At 45.7% G+C, this 26,058-nt stretch overlaps 1 protein-coding gene across 7 annotated transcripts; it reads left to right on the top strand.

Annotated features, from left to right (window-relative positions):
• The first annotated feature begins 2,765 nt into the window (after nt 1-2,765).
• On the top strand, nt 2,766-25,856 carry IP6K2 (inositol hexakisphosphate kinase 2). 7 transcript variants are annotated; one of them, XM_008527871.2, is made up of 8 exons: nt 2,854-2,950; nt 5,201-5,226; nt 12,683-12,750; nt 18,087-18,414; nt 20,323-20,545; nt 21,592-21,767; nt 24,453-24,628; nt 25,085-25,856. In XM_008527871.2, exons 4-8 carry the CDS (start codon nt 18,213-18,215, stop codon nt 25,583-25,585), a joined length of 1,278 nt encoding a protein of 425 aa, XP_008526093.1. In that variant the 5' UTR covers nt 2,854-2,950; nt 5,201-5,226; nt 12,683-12,750; nt 18,087-18,212; the 3' UTR covers nt 25,586-25,856. The 7 variants fall into 7 exon arrangements, with proteins under 7 accessions (XP_008526095.1, XP_008526096.1, XP_008526093.1 ...); XM_070575445.1 differs by having other exon boundaries at nt 2,882-2,950; nt 5,201-5,271; XM_070575444.1 differs by lacking the exons at nt 2,854-2,950; nt 5,201-5,226 and adding exons at nt 12,206-12,392; nt 12,476-12,593.
• The last annotated feature ends 202 nt before the right edge of the window (nt 25,857-26,058 follow it).

The raw sequence follows: 26,058 nt of genomic DNA on the forward strand, positions 1-26,058 counted from the left end.
TTTGCACTTGCTATGCTTTCTACCAAGAATGGCTTCTCTTAGATCTTTTCCTGCTCAGCTAATGCCTTTGGGTTGATCTTAGCTCAGATGTCCCCTTCTCAGAATCACCTTTCCTGCTGCCTTGGACATAAACACCATACTCTGCATATGAGCTTGGCTCTTTATCTCTATTGTATTCACACTGCCCGTAATTAAGTTATTTGTTCTTTTACTATCTGTTGTATACATCTTCAGCACTCCCAACAACTCCCCACTGGAGGGAAGGGAGTCTGTGAATCATTTGAATTCTTGCTGTGTCCACTCTTACCACGTACCCCGTGTCCAGCCCAGGTCAGCCCTTGGTAAGCACTTATGGAAGGAACGGTAGAGTGAATTAATGCTGAGGCTACCCCAGAAAGACCCTGCTTTGTCCAGCCTCCACCCCATACACAGGAACACTGGTTTGGGAGATTGGGTGGCGAGAAGAAGATAAGACAGTGTCTGTCTGCGAGGGCCTGAATGACTGGTGCCTGTTGCGCTTTTATTCTGTAGCTACAGCAGCCACTGCAGGTCCTGAAGCCACAAGCATGGAATAGGAGCAGGAGCTGGGCCGGGTGCAATCCCACTGGGTGTGGTGGGTTCTGGGCCTGACCCAGCTCTAGCCTTGATCTGGGGCCCTCTCACGCTGCCCTATCCTCTCACTGTTCTACTTTCTTTTTTTTCCGTGGCACTTATCACTTAACACTACATGGCATTCTTTCTATTTAGTCAGTCAACAGGAGTTTCTGGAGCTTACTTAGTGTTTGCAGTGCTCAGGATACATCCATGAACAAAACAGAGGATTCCCACCTCACAGAGCTCTTTTTCTAGTGAAGGAAGCCAGGCATGGCCTATAAGGATAATAAATGCCTACATAAAAAAGTGTGTGAGAAGGTGGTAACTGCTATGAAAAAAAGTAGAGCAGGGTAAGGGGATAAAGGTGATCACAAGTGCTTGGGGCAGAAAAGTGCAGGTTGCAGTCTGAAATAAGGGGCTCTGAACATGTTGGGGTGCAGTCCTGTGGAAATCTGTGGAAAGTGCATTCCAGGTACGAGGAACAACTGGAGCCCAGTCCCTGACTAGGAGAGTGCATGGGGTGTGATATATGAGAAACTTTAGGAGGCTGAGCAGTGGGGCTAGAAGCAAACAGAAGAGATGCAATCAGAAAGGTAATAGGGAATCATGGGGCCCCTGCCAGACCTGGCTTTTCTTTGGGGAGGTGCTACTGCAGGATTCCAAGTAGGGCATGAGGAGTTCTGACTTGTGTATTCACAGGTTGATGTGTGGAGAACAGAGTGAAGGTGACAAGGGAAGCAGGCTGGGAGGTGGCTATGACATTGCCCTGAGGAGAGGTGGTGGTGACTTGGACTGGGTGGAAGCCGTGGACCTGGCAAGAAGTGTTTTCATTCTGGGTAGATGTTGCAATGGAAGCAACAGGACTTCCTGGTGCATTGATGTAAGTGGGAAAGAAAGCAGTCAAGAAGTACTCTGGGGTGTTTGGCCTGAGCAATAGGAGGGACTGACCTGCCATCACTTGAGCTGGTGGAGGTGGGGTGGAGTGGGTTTAGGGGATGAGCCAGAGCTAGGGTAGCACAAGTTGAGTTTGAGATGCCAAGTAGAAGTCAGAGTGCAGATGCTTAGTCGACAGTTGGACATCAAGTCTGGCATCAGGAAGGGTCTGTACTGGACATACACCTTTGGGAATCATCTACATGTGATCTATGTAGGTGGAATTTGAAGCCATGAACCTGGATGAGATTATGAGGGAGATAGTATAGACAGAGAGAGAAGAGGTGAAGAGGAGGAATCAGTGAGGTCAGAGGAAACCAGGAGGGCATGGAGCCCTGGAAGCCACACAAGGAAGGTGCTTCCAAGAGAGGAGAGATCAGCTGGTCACAGGAAATCTTTCCTGCCCATCCCCATAAGGATAGGTGGGGTTTTTTTGTTTTTGTTTTTACTGTTTTGGTTCACTGCTGTATTTCCAGCACAGAGCGTAGGTGCTCAATACGTACTTGTTAAATGAATGAGTATATGCATGAATCCACACCTCTGCAAACCCCCAGCACACAGGGCTGCAACACTGGCCTCCTTTACAGAAAAGGAAAGATCAAGCAGGAGGCTCTGCCTCCTCTCAGTAGCACCCCCCTCCTCCCTTGGCTTTCCCAGCTACACTGACATGCACTCAGGTAGGAGCCCTTCTGGCCAATATAGGGCTCAGGATAAATGAGCCTCAGACAAGCCCTGCAGTGTGGAACTTGGTAAGACCTAGGCTGGGCACTGGGTCATCCACCAGTCCACAGAGTACTCTACACCCATTCCTCTGTCCACCTCTCTATATCTAGTCATTTATCTCCAGTCATCTGTCCACCTGTGCATTTAACCACTCTTATCCACAGTCTACAGCCACTCTGTCCATCTTTCCGTCCATCCACATCCGGTCCTCTGTCCCTCCATCTGCTAGGGTGACCAACTTCCCAGTTTGCATCAGACTGTCTCAAAGTTAGCATTGAAAGTCTTGCATCACGGGAAACCCCTCAGACCGGGGAAAAATGGGACAGTTGGCTGATCCATTCGTCCCCCAGGCATCCCGTACTGAACTCATCTGCTCAAAGCCCACCGGTCCACCCGACCACCCATCTGATCTCCTTGGCCACCCTCTCTGGTGGAGGCAGACAGGACCCGTCCCTCTCTGGCCCCGCCCCGTGCCCCGCCCCGTTCCCCGCCCCTTCCGGAAGCTGCCGCAGCGAATCCCGGTGCCCTAGCAACAGCGCTTTTCGGGCCGCCCAGTCCAAGAACGGGGCTCCTAGTGCGAACCAATAACAAGGGACGCTGGGTGCGAGGCGCGGGGGGCGGGGCTCGACGCGGCCGCCGCCATCTTGGTGGGAGAGAAACAATAGGTCGGAAGCGCAGTGGGATCGGGCTGAGGCTGCAGGTAACGCCCGCTTCGCCCGGCTTACGGCTCTGCTGTCCGGGGAACCTTACGGGAGGGTTTCTCCGGGCCTTTGGGGGATGAGGTCTCTAGTCGTTAGGGGTGTCCCCGGGTTATTTGGGGAGGGGCTTTCCCGCGAACATGGGGGAAGGGAGATCTCCCAGGGTCTTTGTGAGGCCGGATTTCCCCGGGTCATTTGAGAGAGGCATTGTATTTTCAGCTTACTGGGGAGAGAATATGTCCCCTGGTTTTGAGGGGCAGAATCTTCCCTGGTCATTGGAGGTGGGGGGCTCTCCCTCGGTCATTGAGGAGGTCGTCTCGGGTCTTTGTTGGGGGGGAGGGTCAAGATCTCCCGAGTCCTTGAGGGGTCTCCCCAGGACCTTGGCGTCCACCATCTCCCGGGTCATTGATTGAGGGGGTTCTCCTTGAGGCTTTCGTTGGAGTAGTCAGGCTAACGCCTCAGGTACTGTTACCTGGGGCCGGCAGATGTGCAGCCATTTTGAATGTTGAGTGCCAGTTGGGCCTGTCAGCTGGTGTCTGGTGGGGAAATCTGCACACAACCTTAACCCAGAAAGTCCTAAAATGCGTCAGAAAACGCTTTCTTTATAGTGATTGGCTTCACCGTGGGTGAAGCTTCCCTTTCTTTCACATTTGATTACAGACTGCTTTTGTCTTTTGCATTCTAATTTCATTTTAGGGTTTTATTCGGTTTCATATATTAAGAAAGTTGCACTAGCAGAAAACTGAGTCCAAATGTTATGAAAATGAAATGTAGAAACCAGTAAAATCTACTGCTTTTAAGTACCAAGGTGAATAGAACTAACCACTGCTTGGAATGAAACATTTTGGTAGCAAAATGTACGTAGAACAAGAATAAAATAAAATCATCTGGAAGAAGAAGTACTGAAACTTTTGAAAAGTGGTAACAAAAATGTTGCAGGTCACCAGTTTTATGATATTTTTTATAAAGCACCATGATTACAGTAATTTTGATAAGTTCTAGTATTTAAGATATTTGCTGTATATGGGTTTTTAGCAGGGTAACATTTTGGGTGAACTAGAACACTTAGTTATATGTGTTGCTGTTGCAGAGTTTGTATAATTGCATCCTGTAACCTGGTGTTAAGTATTTAAAGTTTCAGAGTGGTGTTATTATTGTTTTAACTTTAGGCAGTATCAGAATTAGAAACTGGGCAAAGTGAATACTTTATCATGTTTGTCATAATAGGCCACTTGATCACTTAGGAACTTTTTCTTTGGAGAAAAAGGCAGTTTAACTGTTACTCCATTTGGTTTACCTGCTTTGTGACTTTAGAGTAGAATTCGCAGGAATTGTTAGAAATCAAGTGGATGAGAACTAGCACTTGAGTTGATAATAATTGTAAAAAACAGGTTAGCAGGTGGAGTGGATTTCTTTTGTGCTTCTAGGCTTCACAGGTGACAGACAAGTACACTGTATACCAGTCCTGTATCTGAGCAGTGGAATGTAGGGGGAAGGAGCAACTACAGACTGATGAACCTTAGCCAGTCTCCCTTGGGGGGGCTGGGGCATATGTCACTGGTATCTAGGCAACAGGGATGAGCCTGAGCCTCCCTGAGGCCAGCTTGCTGAGGTGAAAATTTTCCATTGTTTGTCTCATAAAGAGGATGCACCGGGGAAGAATTTTCCTTTTAAGAGAAGTTATTTTACCTGTAGCATTATCACCTTAAACAAATTGAACACATTTTTGTATAGTAGAAAGTAAGCAGTTGATTACTCTTCTGTGATTACATTTTAAAGCAGGTTTTTGTTTTTTAAGTAAATTGTATTTTTGCCTATTTGCATACTGAGTAATAAAACTAACAAGTAGTACTGGTGTTTTGCAATACATTCTGGTGGCAAGGAAAGGTCCTTCACCCCAAAAATTGAATTTGGAGTCCACCTCACAGTTTGAAGGAAAAGCATCTCCTAAGGTGATGCACAGTTGGTGTGGGGCTGTCATCCATCACCAGCTTCCAGTTATCAACTCCTTACCAGTCTTGTTTCATCTACACTCTGCCTTCCTCCCCTCACCTTAAAAAAAAAACCCGACTTTTTTAGGAAGTATATCCCAAAAATGTGTTTTATCCATAAGTATTTCATTGTGTATGTCTAAGAGACAAGGAGGTCCCCATGGTATCTGCAGTACCTTTATTCTTCCTAAAAAACAGTGAAAATTCCTTAGTTTTCCAGTCATGTTCAAATGTCCCTGATTGTCTCTTTTTTTTTTACAGTTTGCTCACATTGGGATCCAGAGAAGGTCTGCACATTGCATTTGATTGAAGTGTCTGTCTCTTAAATTTATGTATGCTTATTGTATTTTTCTTGTAATTTATCTTTTGAAGCAACTGTCATTTGTCTTGCAGGGTTTCCTATAAGCTGGCTTTTGCTAATCTCTCCCTGTGCTTGAGACCGTTTGACTCTTGTGGCTGGGTTTGAAGGAGTCACTCTTATTTATTTATTTATTAAAAATTTTACTTTTCCTTTTTCTCCCCCAAATCCCCCTGGTACATAGCTGTATATTCTTAGTCGTGGGTCCTTCCAGCTGTGGCATGTGGGATGCCGCCCCAGCATGGCCCGATGAGCAGTGCCACATCCGTGTCCAGGATCTGAATGGGCGAAACTGAATGGGCCACTGAAGTGGAGCACGCAAACTTAACCACTCGGCCACGGGGCCAGCCCCAGGAGTCACTCTTGTATATCTTTTCAGTGAAGAAGTTGAGAAGGAACTGCCAGGGCTCATTCACAAATGAGCCCCAAACTGAACTCTGAGGGTTGTCAGGGACTTGAAGGGCCACACAGAGCAAGACCCTCCTCTTCCTTCTTTGTCATGTGGTCCAAAGGGCCTGAGCCCTAGATTTTGCACGTGGAACTGGGAGGAGAGTTTTACCATTGGTCTCCAAGGTGGGCGTAGGTGTTCTGCTTCCTTATCTCTTTACAGACCTCCTCCTCTCACACTGACGTTGTACCCTCTGCGGGCTGTTCACAGTTATGGAGACCTTGACCCCATGTTCTTCTTTCTTTACGCATTACTCTTGGGGGACCTTCTGTCTTTGTCGGTAATTCCCAGATCTTTCAAGTTAGACTCACTCAAGCTTGGATCCCACTGCTCCCAACTATCTGCTAAACATTTCTTCTGGAGTGCTTGACCATCCTCTTGTATTTAAATATCTGAAGCTCAACTCAGTATCTTCTCAGCTGTTCCTGACTTGGTGAACAAAACATCCTTGTTCTGTTTCGTGAAGGCTCAGTATCTGACTCATCCCTTAGTTTGTTTTCCTGTATCAGGAGTTCTGAAGATGGGGTTTATGGTTGCCCACTCCCCAGACTATGCAGAGTTCAGTGAGGGTGGGCATTTTTCAGGAGAGAGGCCCACAGATGTCTCAGATTCTCTAGGGGGTCAGTCACCCCCCTCAAGTGTTAGGAACAGTGTGTTATACCTAGCCATCTACCAAGTCCTGTTTCTCTACTCTCCTTTCCTTTCCTTCCTTAATTCCCCTGTGTGGGCTAGGCAAGGCACCAGGCTTTGTGGGTACAGTGGAGAAGGCAGGAGACCCTGTGCCCTGCCAGGTGTGCCAGTGGTGGGGGGAGGTGACATTAAAGAGGTCGTTTCAGGGGCCAGCGCCATGGCCGAGTGGTTACGTTCGCACACTCTGCTTCAGCGGCCCAGGGTTTCGCCGGTTACGATCCTGGGCGTGGACATGGTACTGCTCGTTGGGCCATGCTGAGATGACACCCCACATGCCACAGCTAGAAGGACCCACAGCTAAAAGTATACAACTATGTACTGGGGGGCTTTGGGGAGAAAAAGGAAAAAGTTTTTTAAATCTTTGAAAAAAAAAAAAGGTCATTCCAGATGAAACAGATACTGGAGAGAACAGCCCTGGTGCCTTGGAGGCCCCAGAACCTGAGGGCTGTCAGGGACTCTTCCTCATCCCCCACCGTGGGTTGAAGGAGGAGAGACCCATCAGAGAAGGAAGCCCAGTCTGGGAAATTATGGAGAGGTCAGCTTGGTCTTAGTCCTCATGCCTCCTAGGGGTTGCAGCTCTCTTAGGGGTGTTCCTGCTGTGTTCTTCTTCCTCCAGAAAACTCTCAGGCTCAGGACTGTGAAGGGAGTGTAGCTCCTCTTCTTTCACCTTTGGCTTTGACATCTTTAAATAACCAAATATTAAATTCACGAGCCTACAAATTTACCTTATAAAGTTTTAAAATTTTTCTTCAAACCCCCTTTTTCACGTGTACTTCTAATATGTGTAGGAGTTGTCTCTCTTCGTTTGCTCCTTCAGAATGCAGACAGAGGGGCTGGCCTAGCGGAGTAGTGGTGAAGTTTGCATACTCCACTTCAGCGGCCCAGGGTTCCACGGCCCACAGTTCTGCGGGTTTGGATCCTGGGCGTGGACCTACACACCACTCATCAAGCCATGCTGTGGCGGCATCCTACATACAGAAAATTAGAGGAAGATTGGCCCAAATGTTAGCTTAGCAACAGTCTTCCTCACCAAAAAAAATAGAATGCAAACAGAGAAAGTTCCTAATAAATGCTAGTTCCTGCTGCCAGCATCCCTCCACTGATGTTACTGCAGTAGTCATCTGCAGTGCCTCTCTGAAGCCAAGTTTTCCCTTGTCCTTCTGCCTTGTTAATTTTCCTAACATAAAATGTCACCACCCTGCTTTAAAATCTGCAGTGGCTCACATATATTGTGTCAGGGTGAAACAGTGGATGGAACCTTTTTTTTTTTTGACTTTTTATTAAGATTATGATAGTTTACAACCTTGTGAAATTTCAGTTGTACATTATTGTTAGTCATGTTGTAGGTGCACCACTTCACCCTTTGTGCCCTCCCCCCACACCCCCCTTTCCTCTGGTCACCACCAATCAGTTCTCTTTGTCTCTGTGTTTAACTTCCACCTCTGAGTGGAGTCATACAGAGTTCATCTTTCTCTATCTGGCTTATTTCACTTAACATAATACCCTTAAGGTCCATCCATGTCGTTGTGAATGGGACGATTTTATCCTTTTTATGGCTGAATAGTATTCCATTATGTATATATATACCATGTCTTTATCCAGTTATCAGTTGATGGGCACTTAGGTTGCTTCCACATCTTAGCTATTGTAAATAATGCTGCTATGAACATAGGGGTGCATGGGACTTTTGGAATTGCTGATTTCAAGTTCTTTGGATAGATACCCAGTAGTGGGATGGCTGGGTCATAAGGTATTTCTGTTTTTAATTTTTTGAGAAATCTCCATACTGTTTTCCATAGTGGCTGCACTAGTTTGCATTTGGATGGAACCTTTTTAATCTATGCTCTGTCCCAGCAGTTCTACTTTGAGGAATTTTTCTTAGAGAAATACTTCCACAAGTGTGCAAAGACATACATGGATGCTCACTGCATTATTATTGTAATAAAAAATTGGACATACTATCAGTAGGGCAGTTGATAAATATTTTATGATTATGTGTGAATATTGTGCAGCCTTTAGAAGGAATCATATATAGACAAAGATGTGGAAAGATGTTTAAGGCATATAGTTTAGTGGGGAAAAAATGGCAAAACAAAGCACAAATATTGAATGATTCTACTTATGTGAGAAACTAGAGTAGTCAGATTCATAGAGACAACGTTGAATGGTGGTTGCCAGGGACTGGAGGATAGGGAGAGCAAGGAGTTATTGTTTAATAGACAGAGTTTCAGTTTGGGAAGATGAAAAGTTCGGGAGATGGACGTTGGTGATGGTTGCACAACGTTGTAAATGTACTTAATGCCTCTGAACTGTATACCCCAAAATAGTTAAAATGATAAATTGTATATTATGTATGTTTTTTATCACAATTTTAAAAAGTAAGGGGGAAATAAAGCTGATTTTACTGGGGGAAAAAGGCAAAACAACACATTTAGCCCTACCCTGTTTATGCATAGAAGAAAATTATGGGATGAAGAGATACCAAACTATTATTGGTGGTCATTTTATCACACTTATAACCAGTTAAAAAATCTGTTTAAGGGCTAAACAGGATGTCTCTTGGCACTCTCCATTTATCTACCTGGTCTTGAAGCCTTCATCCTCCTTCTGCAAGTGTAAGCTTAATGTACCGTTATCCTCTTGTACTGTTAAGTCCACCCTCTGACCTTCATCTCCCATTGGACTCTTTGGAGGAACTGTGGGACAGTGGACAGAGGACAGTTCATGTTTGAGGAGTGCACTGCATGCAAGGCAGGCAGTAGGCTAGATGTTTAATCTTGTTCCCACATCACAGCACCTCTATAAAACTGTACCATGCCTGGTTTACACATGAAGACAGGCACTGAGGGTAGGTAAAGCACCATTTATACCTAAATATAAGGCAGGCCCCAATTTCTCAGGGAAAGGATTTAAGAAGAATTGTTTGGTTCAACTCAAGAGTTTTAACTTATAGAGATGTACTTGAAAGTTTCATTTCTTGTAATATTTATTGTCTTTAATTTCACGTACATATTTAGTTATCTAAAATAATGTATTCCTTTAGAAGTTACACTTTTTCCCACATATTTCATGAATTAGTTCTGCTCCAGTTTGTCTGGTTGCATCTTTGACATTCCCATAGCCACAGTTGGAGGTGCTTTCCTCCTGAGCACTTCGTCCTCACCTCTCAGTAATGGAGATTTGACACTGGAACCTTTACCTCGAGCTGATTGTGATCTCTGTGGTGGTGTGACCTCTTTACTGTGTTGCTTTCTTTTTTACTAACAGCTAAGATACAGTTCACATACCATATTATGCACCCCCAAAGAAATCCTGTATCCTTCATCCCTCATATACTCCCCCTCCCCACCGGCCCATCAGTCTTCCCGAATGTCCTCTCAACCCTGGCTTGTTTAAAGGACCCTGTGCCGTGTTAAGCCTCAGGGGTGGAGGGAGGAAGCAAGTCAGTGCTGCCTAGCTTGCCCTGCTGTCAGTTGTGATGGTGTGCCTTGTAAACTGAAGGTGGTTGCCTTGTGACTAGGGAGCACGTAGCTGTAGCACGTTACCATTTTGCCATTTTCCACATGGGCAGTTAGAGGGAAGATGAGGACTTTGACTTGCTCCGTAAGACTTTGTTGGCCCTTACAATCCTGCTCAGGTGCACCCTTGATTCATTTTTCTGTTTATAGATATTTTCTCCAGTGTTTTTCAAGGTTTTATGTTTGTTTTTAATGTAAGTTTTCATTAATAGTGTTCTCTTCTAGTTGAAGTTATGCTAATTCAGTCTTACAAGTAAGGGTTAAGCTATGGAAAACAAGTAGATAACATCTTTCCCATTGACGCATCAGCATTATTAGTATATGGTGGCCACAAGTTAACATTTGGATAACAAGAAAGCATTTTTGTTCCTTATGCCACCAAGATGCCACTTAGTTAAGACTGAAATGATTGGGAGGATGGTAGTTTCTAGATGTGGTATCCAGGTTAGAACAGGTAGCAAAACAAGCACATGGTTACAACAGAAAAGTCGTGCTTTGATTTGATTTTAAATGTTCGTGAAATATAGCTGTTGCTGAAGTGATTTGGTCAACACCTACAGGATCCTATCCACAAAAAGTAAAAATGATAACACCTACAGCTGCTGTTCCTGGGACTCTCACTGTGCTAGGTCTTTTACCTGTGTTCTTTTTGTTCCTGGCCACTTTGAGATGATGAGAAGTCTCATTCCTCTCTGGACTGAAGGATTTCAGGCTTTGGGTTTTCTTGAAACCCTTGTGATTTGAAGAAGAAGCTTCAGTGTCTGCTATCACAAGCCCCTCTAGGCAGCTGGAGTCAGCTTGGGCCTCTTCTGCTTGCTTTCTGTCGTGGAGAATTCACAAAGCTTTCTTTGCACTGCCGGGTTTTGTTTTGTTTAACTCTTGTGAATGTATTTAACTGAAACTCATAGTTGATCAAAATGGGAGATCATTTAGTGTTATTGTTATCTCTATGTATGCATCCATTTATCTTGTTCGAGACACTCGTACGGGTTTTTGTTTTTTTAATTTAATATTTATTGAGTTAATGATAGGTTACAGTCTTGTGAAATTTCAGTTGTACATTATTGTTTGTCAGTCGTGTTGTAGGTGCACCCCTTCACCCTTTGTGCCCACCCCCCACCCACCTTTCCCCTGGTAGCCATTAATCTGTTCTCTTTGTCTACATTTTAAAATTCCTCATAGAGACGCTCATACATGTTTTAGAAATTGGATGTCCAATCCTAAGTCTAAGGAAGAGTAAAACTTTTCTTTTAATGAAATAAGGTATCTTAAAGACTGGGAAGCAGAACACTTGGCTGTAGTGTTGCTCTTTCTGCACTTAGTTTTTGAGAATGTGCCCTATTGGTACCTGGACTGGATCCCACAAAGCTGTGTTTGTGGGCAGCTGCTGCTTTGTCCCAAGTCCCTTGAGCCACATTGCTCTACCTTAACTCCACCTGTCAGAGAGCCTACCACAGGTCCTTGCCTTGAGCCTTTTTCATCTTTTCGTTTGGGCTGCTCCAGGGCCAACGGACTTTCCTTTCCACAGCTGCACACTGAGAAATCTGCCCATGGGCTATGTGAGCTCATTTTACTCTCTTGGGGAATGCCAAAATCTTGCATCCCCTTTCAATGCTTGTTTGATAAGAGTAATAGGTTATTTTTGTTTTACAAGTATAAAACTAACATTGGATGTGCATTTTTGTGTAAGCACAGGCTGCTAGGTCCTGGGACATTTGCAGGGGTGGACCTTGCAGCAGTGCCAGATGGCAACTGACAGACTCTGGGCCCCAAAAAACTGATGGATGTGGCCAGCAGATCTGGGGCAGGTGAAGGCTGAGAAAGGAAGGGACAGGCTACCCCTCTCCCAGGAATGATTTATCTCACTCTCAAAGAGTGTTTTTACTTTGAAAATAACCTTAGAGCCAGAGGGGTAACAGAGTGGTAAGATGTAAAAAGTGGAAGTACCCCCTTGGCCTTCCCTCCCAATCCTCAAATGAGCTCTTGATTGACTGAATTCACTGCCCTTCTCACAAGCCAAGTGATTCTGAAAGGGTCATTGTGTGATTTCCTTCAGAACTGTGGTGTGGTTGAACTTGATTTTCCTCAAAGAAATTTTTTATTATCTTGCTGTGCCTTATTTTGGAAAGAAATCTCAGGACTCATGGAGGATGACTGGCGCATATCTCTGTGTTAGGACGTAGTGCTGTGACCTGTACAGTCAAGAATTTTCTCACTCCCGTATCTCATTCTTTTCTGGCTCGTCGTGAAAGAACACTGTACTCAGAGCGGTTGGATAAGAAAAGCCACCAGATTAGTGCTGTGAGCCTGAGATGCTTTGCAGACCCTCGAGGGGAGTATTCACCTGATCGAGGTGTCATGAGGACCCAGAGGAAATTGTGCTTCCTGTGCATAGGACCTGCAACAGTGCAGGGCACACCTTGGTCCCTCTACTAGCAGGTGATGGCGTGGCCAAGTCGGGGCTGCCTGGGTTTTGTGGTTGCCCATGAGGACTGAATCATTTCTGGTATTCTTTGTTTCAGAGGATGAGTTCATGTGTCATCTAGTTTGGAAATAGTCTGAGAGATGAGCAGGGGTAAATATTGACCACAGGCAGGGAGCGTGTAATCTTATTGGCACATGAGAGGACTATGGCTCAAGGTAGGAAAGTCCCCATTGGATCAAGACCTCAGAGCAATTTTGGCCATAGTCTGAGAGAGTCATTTTCTGTTGTGTATGTTTCTTACAAGGTGGTTGGAGTCATAGTCTGCACCAAGGAGGAGGAGACTGGAGATGGAGAATTGCCCTTGAAAGAGAGGTAACGGGCTTTTTAAGAAGGACAGCAAATTCTTGGTGTGCGTATGGAATACTTCAGCTGTTGATGAGAAAATTTGATATTCTGATGAAGAGGATATGTGACACCTTAGAATTAATAGTTTAGGGGCCGGCTCCATGGCCGAGTGGTTAAGTTCGCACGCTCTGCTACGGCAGCCCAGGATTCAGATCCTGGGCGCAGACATGGCACCGCTTGTCAGGCCACGTTGAGGTGGCGTCCCACGTCCCACAACTAGAAGGACCTGCAACTAAGATACACAACTGTGTACAGGGGGGGTTTGGGGAGATAAAGCAGGAAAAAAAAAAAAAGATTGGCAACAGTTGTTAGCCCAGGTGCCAATCCTTAAAAAAAAAAAAAGAATAATTTAGATTAGTGGTACTACAGTTTTAGCTAGAAAAAGCTTTTTATTTTTTATTTATTTTTAAAGATTTTATTTTTCCTTTTTCTCTCCAAAGCCCCCCAGTACACAGTTGTGTATTTTTAGTTGTGGGCCCTTCCACTTGGGGCATGTGGGATGCCACCTCAGCATGGCCTGATGAGCAGTGCCATGTCCACGCCCAGGATTCGAACTGGTGAAACCCTGGGCCGCCAAAGCATAGTGCATGAACTTAACCACTCCGCCATGGGGCCGGCCCCAGCTTTTTTTTTTTTTAATTAATTATTTTTGAGGAGGATTAGCCCTGAGCTAACATCTGCCGCCCATCCTCCTCGGTTTGCTGAGGAAGACTGGCCCTGAGCTAACATCCATGCCCATCTTCCTCTATTTTATACGTGGGACACCTGCCACAGCATGGCTTGATAAGCAGTGTGTAGGTCTGCACCTGGGAGCTGGACTGGTGAACCCTGGGCTGCCAAAGTGGAACGTGCAAACTTACCGCTGTGCCACCAGGCTGGCCTGAAAAAGCTTCTTAAATTGCTAAAACTCTAATTCCAGCAGTAAAACTCTGATGAACATATTTTCAGGTAGGCTAAAAGCTCCTTCTCTCCATCCCCCTCCATCTTTAGGGCCTCTAGTCTGTCATTGCAGAAATCCAGTCTAACAAGGCAAAGAGGTGGGGCAGTGTTGTCTTACTGGTAGTTGTAGAGAGGAGAAGCATCTGAGAGGCTGCTATTTCCCTTATGGAAAAGCTCATCCAGATTTTTGGAACAGAATCTGCTGTTAATTTGGGGGAAGGATCTGCATTATTGTGACTTCATGAAATAGTTCACTTAGAACTTGTATTGTTTAGATTTTGCTGAGGAAGATTTGCCCTGAGCTAACCTCCGTGCCAGTCTTCCTCTATTTTTTGGTATGGGCAGCCAGCACAGCATGGCCACTAATAGAGCAGTGTAGGTCTGTGCCCTAGAACCAAACTCGGGCCTCTGAAGTGGAGCGTGCTGAACTTAACCACTAGGCCTCTGGGGTTAGCCCCTACAAGTTGTATTTTTTCCTTTATTAAAACTAGGGAAAAATGCTAATGAGGGAGAAAAGGAACACCTAGTGTTGGACTGCAGGCATCTGTGTCAAGTCACTGCAGGGCTTCTCTTTCTTGTCTCTCTGGTCCTGCTTCTTTGGTGGAGCCAGCACCTGCTTTGGCATGGAGATGATACCCTCCCAGCCAGCCAGGCTGCAACTCCTTTGAGGTTAAGACTATGATTCCAGCATTCTTGGCAGCGACTCCATCATGTCAGGTACCTGTTGTTTTCTGTGATGAGGCCTGGGTAATATGGTGACCTCATGGTGCCTCTGTGCACCCATCTGTAAGGGAGATAATCATAGTATCTACTCCAGAGGGCTGTTTTAAGAGTGGAGGTAGGGCCGGCCCTGTGGCCCAGTGGTTAAGTTCGCACACTCTGCTTCAGCAGCCCAGGGTTTTGCCGGTTCGGATCCTGGGAGCAGACATGGCATCACTCATCAAGCCACGCTGAGGCGGTGTCCCACATGCCACAACTAGGAGGACCTGCAACTAAAAATATATAACTATTTACTGGGGGGCTTTGGAGAGAAAAAGGAAAAATAAAATCTTAAACAAAAAAGAGTGGAGGGACTTGATTTTTATGGAGCAGTGGTGGGAGTTTTCCTGAGGTTGATGGTCGTTTGACACCATGTAGCCAGATGGGCCAGTCTGGTTAGTCACTGTCCTTGATGCGTCCCACGAGGCAAACATTGAAGAAAGCTTTTCTCTTCCTTCCTGGCTTTATTTTGCTAGAACTCCTTTTTGTATATTCGTTTTGTCACCAGGGCTTGTGCCTCGTTTGTTATACAGCTTCCCTGGAAGTCCAGGTCATGGAGGGAATGATGTTCCTTCTGCATTGTCTTGCTGAGACACCTCATTTAAAGCTGGATGGCAGACCCACCAGCATTGCTGAAGAGACCTTCAGCATATACAGCACCAACCCATGGCCTTTCTTTACTTTGTCTGCAAAGGATGGGGATAATTATCTTTCGGTGATAATTTAGCAACCTGAAAACCTTGGGTCTTTGGGATGTGACTCAATACCAACCCAGAATTTCTGAATGCTAGTTAGTATATTTTTTTAAACAGTAATAGGATTTTAATCTTCTTGTACCCACACTTTTAAAGTTTATTCTTCAGTGAACATTGTTTTCTTGCCTGATTTTCTACAAGAGAGAATTTTCCAAGAGGTTAGTTGTCATTACAGTAAGAGCTGTGCGTCAATCCTATTCCCCTACCTCTGCCCTCTGGCAACTGCTTATCTGCTTTTTGCTGTTTATTGTCTGCAACTCCAAATATGAGAAATATGTTGTACGGTGAAGCCATACTTACGTTCACATTGAGAGGCTGAACATAGTAATTAAAATAACCACTAAATGAGACTTACTTTATTATGTGCAATGCAATGATATTTACTGTTTTTTCCTAGTTGATGAAAACAAAGAAAGAAACTTCTGATTACCATTCACTAATTTGATTACACAGCCCGCAGAGTAGAGATCTATTCCAGGCCTGTCTTCTCCATTTTACAGACCAGAAAACTGGAACCCAAAGGGAGTCAGGGGCTTAGAGTCTTTGTCCAAGCAATTGAGTGGCAGAACAGGGACTAGAATCTGGCTCCTCCTCACTACAGGATAATAAATTGTCTCTCTAATCCCCCCTCACCTTTGGGAGTTTCCTCTGTCCATCAGACTTGGCGCAGATGAGAATGAGCTGTATTCTTGCCTTTCTACCGAGGGTGATGGTTCTTCTTTGGGAAACAATGTCCTGTGGCCTGCTAGAGTTGGGTGCTGATGGGAGGGTAGCAGGGTGTCACATCATACTCAGCCACTAAGGAACACACTGGGGACCTGGGAGGAGGATGAGTTAGAGATCCTTACCTGGCTTTGTGGCCTCCAGCCACACCCCTGAACCATAATCTAGACAGCTGCCATGATGGACTGGTTTTTGTTTTAGATTTTTCATTGGAGGGGGGGATGGGTAAGACAGATGCCTGGAGAAAGATATTTTTTTACTTGAATACATTTAAGGAATCTCGAACAGAGTTGGAAAGGGATTTGTATCATTGTTAGCATTGCTCCGATAACAAAAGAAGTTGTACATTTTTATGAAAGGTTTGGATTGTGTTCCTAAAGCCTGGTCCATGAGGAGTGTCTTGTGTTTTCACAATTTAATAATTATGGTGCCTGCTTCGTGCTTGGGTGCTGGCAGGCCAGCCATAAGTCAGTAGTTTTCCTTTGGTATTGCTCTTACTCAAGAAGTATTTTACGGTAGACTAGTATGGATTGGTCAGTATAGACCTAGAGAAAGGGCTTGTGTGTGGCCAGGCATCTTAGAGCTCCACCTTCTGGACAGAGTCTGGAATGGCTGGAATGTACTTGTCCTTAGAGCTGATTGCATGTATTGTGTCTTGGGACTCTTCTCAGCACATTCCCTCCTGAAGGCTTCTGTGATGATGAAAAGGTAGTACTGGGGAGAAATAGAGACTTTGGGTTTTCTGCTCTTTGCATATAGAAAAGCTTATTGATTCCTAATCTTTGAGTCAAGTTGGGGCTCACAGTCGGTTTTCTCTGACAGAAAGAGATTAAAACCAGCTTAGACTTTTTAAAATGGGCTACTTTATAAATAGAAAATATAAATCCATGGTGAAAGCACTCTCATGGGACAGGCTAAATGTCCCATGTATGTAGGAGAGCTGTACCAAGGCAGATTTGCCAGAGACCCTGGGCCCTAGAGGCAGCCGTGTGGGAGCATCCAACAGATTGAAGTTCACTTGGGAGCTGTGGATTATTGTTCCTGGCTCTGGATGAGTTTCCTCACCCTGCTGAATCAGCCTCATTGTTTGCAACAGGGAAAGCAATGTCTACATGTGGTATCATGTAGAGAAAGTATCATGAGGACCAAATGAGATAAGTTCCTGTAATGAGCCTAGCACATAATAGGTGCTTTACCCACATTAGAGGACAGTGGGCACATCTCTGGTAGATCCATTCTCACCACCACCATCTCAGTTGGAGTCATGGAAACCAGGAGTTCCCAGTAAGAATCCTGTATGGATACTGACGTGTTGCCCAAGCTCTCTATGTAGTGCTGTTAGATATGCTGTAGTCTGTAAGTTATAGACAGAAAACAAAGAACTAGCTTGACATGCCCTGAAACGGTTATATGCTTTGCTGAGATCCAGTGTGTTTGGGGATGGGAAGTCAGCGCTAAAGCCCTGGACCTCAGGAGCACAGCTTTGGGAGATCAGCATAGAACCGATTAAAATAGTCAGTGACCTAGAACACTGTGTGTCTTTTTAAGGAGTTAGCTAGCCTTGATCACTTGTTTTTAGATACAGACGTTAATCATTAAAGCTAGGCCCAATCTGCACTGCTAATGTCTTTGGCCTTGGGCAGGGAGGTGTGTGTGGACTGGGGAACTGGAGTAAATCTTAATAGATGATGTGTAAGGAGTTTTTCCTTTAAAATTTTATTTTATAAAAGCATAACGACCAAGAGTGAACCCTAATGAAACCAGGATGATGTGTCAGTGTAGGTTCATAATCACTTGTAACAAATGTACTACTCTGGTAGGGGATAGTGATAATGAGGGAGACTATGCACGTGTGGCGTCATAGCTTCGCGTTTTGCTCCCCATGGTGGCTTTCTAATGCCGTGGGGAGTGGGGGATGGGGGCTGTTTAGGGGCCCTGGAGCCAGTCTCTGCCTGTCAGCATCCGGCTCCGCCCGGCGAGAACTCAGGCTGTTTGTTTCTGCGGGAGGAGGCGGGGCCCGGCGTGAGCCCAGGCTGTGTTTGTCTTTCCTCTGGAGGAGGAGGGCTAGCGGCTCTAGGCGGTTCCCAGGCTGCTTCCAACTCCCGTGTCACTGTTTGCTTCTAACAGGACGTCCTGGCCCGCGCAACCGAGAAGCTGAGGCTGGACAGACAGACTCACAGACGACAAACGAAGGGCGCGCTGGCCGCCAGACCCCGCCTCCTCCCCCTTTTCCCTGCCGCCTGCGCCTGGAGGATGAGCCCAGCCTTCAGGGCCATGGACGTAGAGCCCCGCGCCAAGGGCATCCTATTGGAGCCCTTTGTCCACCAGGTCGGGGGGCACTCCTGTGTGCTCCACTTCAACGAGACGACCCTGTGCAAGCCCCTGGTCCCGAGGGAGCACCAGTTCTACGAGACTCTCCCAGCCGAGATGCGCAGATTCACTCCCCAGTACAAAGGTGAGCCCCCAGCTGATGTAGGGATAGCCAACGCCTGGCATTGCCGCCGTGGAAGGCCCAGGCATCCGTCTCAGGAGCCCCACCCCTTCCCACTCATTCTTTGTTTTCCCTCCTCCTCCTCTTGGCCCTCAACCCGGCACCTCACACTCAGTTTTCAAGCCCTGGTAAGATTGCTCAGTTGTTTTGTTTTGTGGATTCGTTTTGAATTTATTTTTGGTGGAAGTATAGTTGTGTTTTATGTTCATGTGTGTCTCGATCACAGTAACCCATAGTCCCTCATGGGGGACAAGGGGGAAGACTTTGGGAGGATTTTACCCAGGATACTTGCTGCCTGCTTTTTGTCCTCCAGGAAGCCAGAAGCCCGGGTGATTAGGTAGGCTGGGAGCGGGGTTGAGTCAGATGGAATGCAGGAGTGGGAGGCCTGTGCTGATTAGCTGAAGCCCTTTGCTATTACGGAATGTCCCCAAAATTGCTATGTTAAGACAACCCTTTGATTCACATGTGGTGACTTTTTCTTCCTTTTTATAATGCATTTGGGGGGGATCATCAGCAGCCGCCAGTGTGGTGTGGTCTTTCCTGGGGAGGGGGGAGTCCTTTGTAAATCAAAGATGAATCCATTAAGGAAGTTAATTTTAAATTAGCATTGCCTGGTTATACAAAAGACTCTTGAACAGTGTAAGTTCTTCTGGGACTGTTGAAACACTCTCTTTGAAGACAATGTATGGGGCTCTTCTCTGTATTCTGAATATGCATGTATTTTGCTGTGGGGGTGGAGGAATTGGGGGCCCTCACTTGGTCCTTCTCTGTTGTTTTTTTTCAGGACAAAGCCAAAGGCCCCTTGTTAGCTGACCACCCCTGCCCCCTTTTTTCCCCTGGTTCTTCCCCTCCCCACCATGGCCACAGGGAAGTGTGGTCCCTTGAATTTCCCACCCTGGCTCCTCTGCACCCAGAGCCGGGGACCACCTCAGAAGTGTCGTCTCTCTCTGAGCACGCATTCCCCTGCAGCAAGCGAGCGGGCGGGCAGCAAGGACTGAGCAAATTGAGTGTTCCTGGGCCAGAGAGGCCTGGGAGGAAAAGTGTTCAGCCAGTCGGTTGTAAGGCGCTCGTCGGCACCTGCTGAAACGCTCCCACCTGACAGCCCCCTCCTCAAAGACTGTAATTACACATGGCAGGTTCTAGAGACTCGAAGGGGAGAGCTGCTTTCAAGGCCACCACGCACCTGTGCTCCCGGCCCAGCCCTATTTGCCTTGTGTTCATATTGTTCTTTTGTGACATGAGACTGCAAAGACCAATAAAGTAACATATTTGAGAAGGACAAAAGGCTTGGGGCGCCCACCTGTGTCGGAGTGTGGCGAAGCCTTTGCTAGGGTGTCTGTTGTGCTGTGTGGTTTGTTTTGTTTGCTCCTTTATTTTGTTTTGCTTGCCCAGTCCTCCCTTACCCTTGGATCCCTCTTACCACTCAGGCACACCTGTTCCCCTTGTGTTTGGGCTCTGCTTTAAAGCAAGCCTCGAGGCCATCAGAGTTTCTGTTCAGGGCATTAAAAATTCTCACAAGATATAAAGAGCGAATGTTTTTACATGTCTCTTAGGATTAGAAGAATTACATAAAAATTAATAAACATTTTCGATGACAGAAAAATGTGTCTTGTAATTCTTTGGCTCCTGCCTTGTTGAGTGCATCAAAGAGGAAGACTCTCGGCCATGTTTGCTCCCTAATCGCTTGTCTTGTATGGTGTCATCTTTTCTAGCTGTTTTGATATTTGTTAGGATGGCAGATGAGTTTGGGGCCTCTGGCAACATAGAGACTAAGGAAGAGGGTAAGAAAAAAACAAATGTTACAATCATGTTATTTATAAAGCATCTTCCTGTGGATTTAAGAGTGCTCTCTGCTCCTCATCCCCCTTCCAGGTGTGGTATCTGTGCGCTTTGAAGAAGATGAAGACAGGAACTTGTGTTTAATAGCATATCCGTTAAAAGGGGACCATGGAACTGCAGACAGTGTAGACAATTCAGACTGTGAACCAAAAAGTAAGCTCCTAAGGCGGACAAACAAAAAACATCACGTCCTAGAAATGGAAAAGACCCCCAAGGACTGGGTGCGGCAGCACTGGAAAGAGGAGAAGATGAAGAGGTGTGTATAGACTGAGAAGGGAACCCTTGATTCTGTGAAAGGGGAGGGATCTTTGTTAGAACCCAGTCCCCGGAGCTAAGAACTTGCACAATGGAGACTTAGTAGGTACCTTTTCATTTGGTGCTCAGTTCCTGCATGGCATACCCAGCTTTTCTTTAATTGACTCTGGGTTAGATCATGCCATTTTGGGTAAACAGCTGCAGTGGCAGATGTAAAAGAGTTTCAGTCACTCATTCTTTCTGCAGCTGCCCTGTGCCAGGCCCTGTGCTGCATCCTGTGGATGTAGTAATGACCAAGACGAGCCTTGCTCACTGAGAGTGGGAAACAAAATGGTCAGTTGGGCATCTCCGAATCTTAGGGACCCACCTAGGCAGAGCCTTTCAAGTGCCACACCTTGGCAGAACTTTTAAAAATATAAATAATGTATATAAATTGAAGTATGTATAACGTAGCTAAGTAGGTTGACTTATTCCCATGAAATTTCAATTCACATTTTTCCAGTCTCCAGCATTCAGAGTCAGGGAACCTGAATGTACCAGAAATCAGGGAGTAGTACTGTCTAGAAGAAGAGGGCAGTGGAGGCAGAGGCTGCTCTTACATCTTAGGTTGTCTTTACTGTAGAAGAACAGTGAGCTAGCCCCTTAATCTTTTTTTAAATTAACTTTCTGGAAATATAATGTATATACAGTAAAATGTACCCATTTGAAGTGTTTTTTTTGTTTTCTCTCCCCAAATACCCCCAGTACATAGTTGTATATTTTTTAGTTGTGAGTCCTTCTAGTTGTGGCATGTGGGACGCTGCCTCAGCATCGCCTAATGAGTGGTGCCATGTCTGCGCCCAGGATCCGAACCAGCAAAATCCTGGGCTCCTGAAGCAGAGGGTGTGAACTTAGTTTTCAGTCACAGGGCCGGCCCCTGAAATCTTTAATGTATATACTGAAACCACCACTACATCAAGATATCAAACTTTACCTCACTCCAGAAAGTTCCTTCATGCCCTGAATTTTGATAAGACACTGATTTATTGGCTCCTTGTCTCTTTATAGCCATAAGTTAGAAGAAGAATTTGAGTGGCTAAAGAAATCTGAAGTCTTGTACTACAGTTTAGAGAAAAAGGGGAATGTAAGTTCCCAACTTAAACACTATAATCCTTGGAGCATGAAGTGTCACCAGCAGCAGTTACAGAGAATGAAGGAGAATGCAAAACATCGGAACCAGTACAGTATCCTTTGTTCATAGGGCATCTCTACCTTGGGGAGAGGGGAGGGTAAGTGAGGAGACCTTTGGAGCTTGGAGAGAGAATTTGGATTTTTTAATCGTGGTTGTGCCAGCACACCCTATGTGATAACCATGGGAAAATATCACTTCCCTTGCAGGTGAGGGCTGGTCTGGGGGTGCGTGGGGGGGGTTGGGGGGGGTATGATGGGTCCCTGGGGAGGAGGGACGGAGGGACAACTTATTGAGGAACCAACCTACATCAAGGGGCTTTAGCCTAGAGTGCAAGGGGCTGGTTCATGTTTTCAGTCTCCTGCAGAAGTCCCCAGATTGTGCTTACCTGCCAAGGGCTGGGGTGAGGGGGAGGACTGACCTTTCTGTCTGGTTCACCAGACAGGCACATGAAGAAAGCACAGCGTCCTTTTCATTTTTTCCCCTTCTTACTCATTAAGATAAACTTCATTGATTTCTTTTCTTTTTTTTCTTTAATGTTATGGGGGAAAATTCCTCAGCATTGAGCATATTTTATTTATTTTTAACTTTTTATCAGGGAAAATTTTAAACATGTTAAAAATAAAATAATACATTGAACTTCTAAGTACCAGTCACCCAAGTTCAGCAGTTAACCCACTCATGTCAGTCTCATGTCGTGACACACTCTATACACCCAACAACCCCCAACTGAACTCTTTCTGAAGCAAGTCTCAGATATATCATTTCATCTGTCTGCACCTCAGCATGTATCTAAAAGATAAGGATATTTTAAACATTAATACCATTATTACTCCTTAAAAAGTAGACAATAATTTCTTACTATCAGATACCTAGTTTGTGTCCACATTTTCCTAATTGTCTCATAATATGTTTTTACTGATAGTTTATTTGATTGGGGATCTAAATGAGGTTCATATGTTGCATTTGGCTGAAACATTTAAGTCTTTAAATATGCTTTCTTTTTTTTTCTTGGAAATTTCTTGTCAAAGAAACTGGATCTTCTAGAGTTTGCCACTATCTGGATTGTACTGATTATGTCCCTGTGGTATCTTTACATGTTACTCTTTTCCCTCTCCTTCCATTAAGTTGATAATTTGATCTGTAGGCTTGATCAAATTCAGGTTTGATTTTGGCAGGGGGTGGGGGGGTGGCAGGAATCCCTCAGAGATGGTATTGTATATGTCCACCAGAAAGCACAGTGCTTAGTTGTCTTTCTCTTTTGTATTGCCATTGCCTTCGACCCATTTTTTCATTAGGTGATTTTCTAATTTTGTCCTTCATTTGTTAGCTGGAATCCTTCTGTAAAGAGAAACTTTTCCTTATCAATTATGTGCTTATCCTGAGGTATAGTTTATATAGGAAAGGCAGGTAAATGTCTTCCTTTATTTACCAGATATTTGGAATAATGAGTTTTTCAGCATCATTATAAATCCATGAATTTAAACGTTTTGACATGTTTTAGTCTACTGAAGTTATCTTAACTGATGTTCACATTATCTCATGTTTGGCCAGTGAGAGCTTTTCAAAATAGGTCTCTGGGTCATTTTAACACAATCACAGTAGTCTATGATATGGCTATCTTGTTTTCTGGTCTGAAAAGATGGTCCAGGGTCATGTATGTTTCCTACTCCACATGTGAATTCAGTCATTCCTCTAAGGCAAGTTTGCAAACATTTCCAGTAGAGAGCCAAATAGTGAATGTTTTTAGGTTTTGCAGGCCATACACTCTGTCACAACTCTGCCATTGTAGCATGAAAGTAGCCTTAGACAATAATGTAAATGAATGAGCATGCCTGTATTCCAGTAAAACTCTATGGTCACTGAGATTTGAATTTCATTTAATTTTCATGTGTCATGAAGTATTTTATACATATACATACACACATCTTAAAAATGTTAGAACCATTTCTAGCTTACAGCCTGTACAGCAGTGAGCAGGGGGCCGTAGTTCACTAATCTCTGCTCTAGGAGCACTGGTCTGGGCACTAGGGGTGCTCATACATCTGGTCATCGTTTCAAGACCTTTTCAGTGCACACAGCTAGGAAATAACTTTTTTTTTTTTTTTGAGGAAGATTAGCCTTGAGCTAACTACTGCCAGTCCTCCTCTTTTTTGCTGAGGAAGCCCAGCCCTGAGCTAACATCCGTGCCCATCTTCCTCTACTTTATATGTGGGACGTCTACCACAGCATGGTGTGCCAAGTGGTGCCATGTCTGCACCCAGGATCCGAACCGGTGAACCCCGGGCCGCTGAGAAGCCGAATGTGCAAACTTAACCACTACACCACCGGGCCGGCCCCAGAAATACATATTTTAAAGACAAAACTTTTCATGAGTTCATACTTACATTTCCAGTTCATATTTAAAGCTACAGGATTTACTGAACTTATTTGATGTTCTGTTTATAATTTAGGACTATATGTTGTTGGACATGGTCCTACACCTTGCTGAATTCAGGAAATGATGTGTGTATCTCCCAGGCTGTTCTTAGACCAGTTTTCTTGACAAGAATTGAAGATGCCTTTTAGCCCCCTATTCAGCCTTGGGCTCCGTGCATGAGAGAGAGCAGGACTGATGGGACCCTGTGTGGACCTAGGCTTCTCTGAGGTCCTGTGTGTGCCAGAATTGTGCCCTGGGAGTGCCAAAGCCTCATGCAGCAGCACCTTCTCTTTAGAGGGGGGATTGTCCTTAACTACTCAGAATTTATCTTACTGGAGAACCTGACTTCCCGCTATGAGGTGCCATGTGTCCTGGATCTCAAGATGGGTACGCGCCAGCATGGTGACGATGCTTCAGAGGAGAAGGCAGCCAACCAGATCCGCAAATGCCAGCAGAGCACATCTGCGGTCATTGGTGTCCGTGTGTGTGGCATGCAGGTGAGGAGAGTGCTGGTGCATGGCATGGGCTTGCTAGGGCATCCAGTAGCTGCTCCCCGCCCCCCCCCCCCCCCCCAGCATAGTCCTTTTTTCTCAAATGCCAGATTTGACTGAGTGTGTTGCTTTCCAGGTTAGAAAAGAAGGCATACATGCCTGGGTGATCCCCTCTGGGACTGGCCGGGCTGGCTGAGTCCAGAGTGTGGACAGGAGAGGAAAGGGAAGGCAAGAGGGTTAGGCCTTCTCCACTAGCTTGTACATTGAGCAGAGGGCTGAGGACAGAACCCAAGTCAGAGGGCTGCATCCAAGTGGGTGTTGATCAAAGGACAGTGTCTGGTGTGACTGGTGTACTTAACAAGTTAAAGGATTTGATCCAGGAGTATCATATTGCTGCTACTCCCCAGGGTCCATGCTCTGAGGTGGTTATCAGCACCTGACCTGCTCGTCTTCCTTCCACAGGTGTACCAGGCAGGCAGCGGACAGCTCATGTTCATGAACAAATATCATGGACGGAAGCTGTCGGTGCAAGGCTTCAAGGAGGCCCTTTTTCAGTTCTTCCACAATGGGCGGTACCTGCGCCGTGAGCTCCTGGGCCCTGTGCTTAAGAAGCTGGCTGAGCTCAAGGCTGTTTTAGAGCGACAGGAGTCCTACCGCTTCTATTCAAGCTCCCTGCTGGTCATCTACGATGGCAAGGAACGGCCTGAGGTGGCCCTGGACTCAGATGCTGAGGACTTGGAGGACCTGTCAGAGGAGTCAGCCGATGAGTCTGCTGGTGCCTATGCCTACAAGCCCATTGGTGCCAGCTCAGTGGACGTCCGCATGATTGACTTTGCACATACCACGTGCAGGCTGTATGGCGAGGACAGCGTGGTACATGAGGGCCAGGATGCTGGCTATATCTTTGGGCTCCAGAGCCTGATAGACATTGTTACAGAGATAAGTGAGGAAGGTGGGGAGTGAGCTTGCTAGCTGCCCTAGCACCTGAGAGACTCTCTGTGTCCCAGGCACAGCTGTGCTGCGTCAGGGAGGAGGCCAGTATGGTCAGGTGGTGGCCCCTGCAGCCTGGAGCTGATGTGCAGAGGCCTCTCTGAGTCCCAGCCTGAGCCAGCCCTAACTGTGCTCGGAGTCTATTTATTTTAACTATTTCTTCAACATTCCACGTTTGATGATGCCGATACCTCTTTCTTCCCTGAGTGTAAATGTTCTAATATAGATCTTTTTGTTAATTGTATACAGTACTGCTGTCATTCTTGCTAGGGGCAGGCAGCCAGCCCCCCTCCTGACCCTCAGAAGCTTCACACATGCTGTGACCAGTGTTCTCCTTGCCACTGCCCCCACCCCATGGACCCTAAAGTCATGACAGCCTCTTGGCTTTATCCTCAGTCCCCTAATCTAGCACCCTGAGGTCACCCAAAAAACAAAAAAGACTCCTA

The sequence above is a fragment of the Equus przewalskii genome, chromosome 15 (genome assembly GCF_037783145.1).
Source record: "Equus przewalskii isolate Varuska chromosome 15, EquPr2, whole genome shotgun sequence".
NCBI lineage: Eukaryota > Metazoa > Chordata > Mammalia > Perissodactyla > Equidae > Equus > Equus przewalskii.

What these genes read in the sequence shown, in the direction of transcription:
- IP6K2 (XM_070575444.1), top strand. An exon ending in GAATTGCCCTTGAAAGAGAG is followed by an intron (nt 12,751 to 18,086) that starts GTAACGGGCTTT and finishes TGCTTCTAACAG; the next exon opens with GACGTCCTGGCCCGCGCAAC. An exon ending in AAAGAGGAGAAGATGAAGAG is followed by an intron (nt 20,546 to 21,591) that starts GTGTGTATAGAC and finishes GTCTCTTTATAG; the next exon opens with CCATAAGTTAGAAGAAGAAT.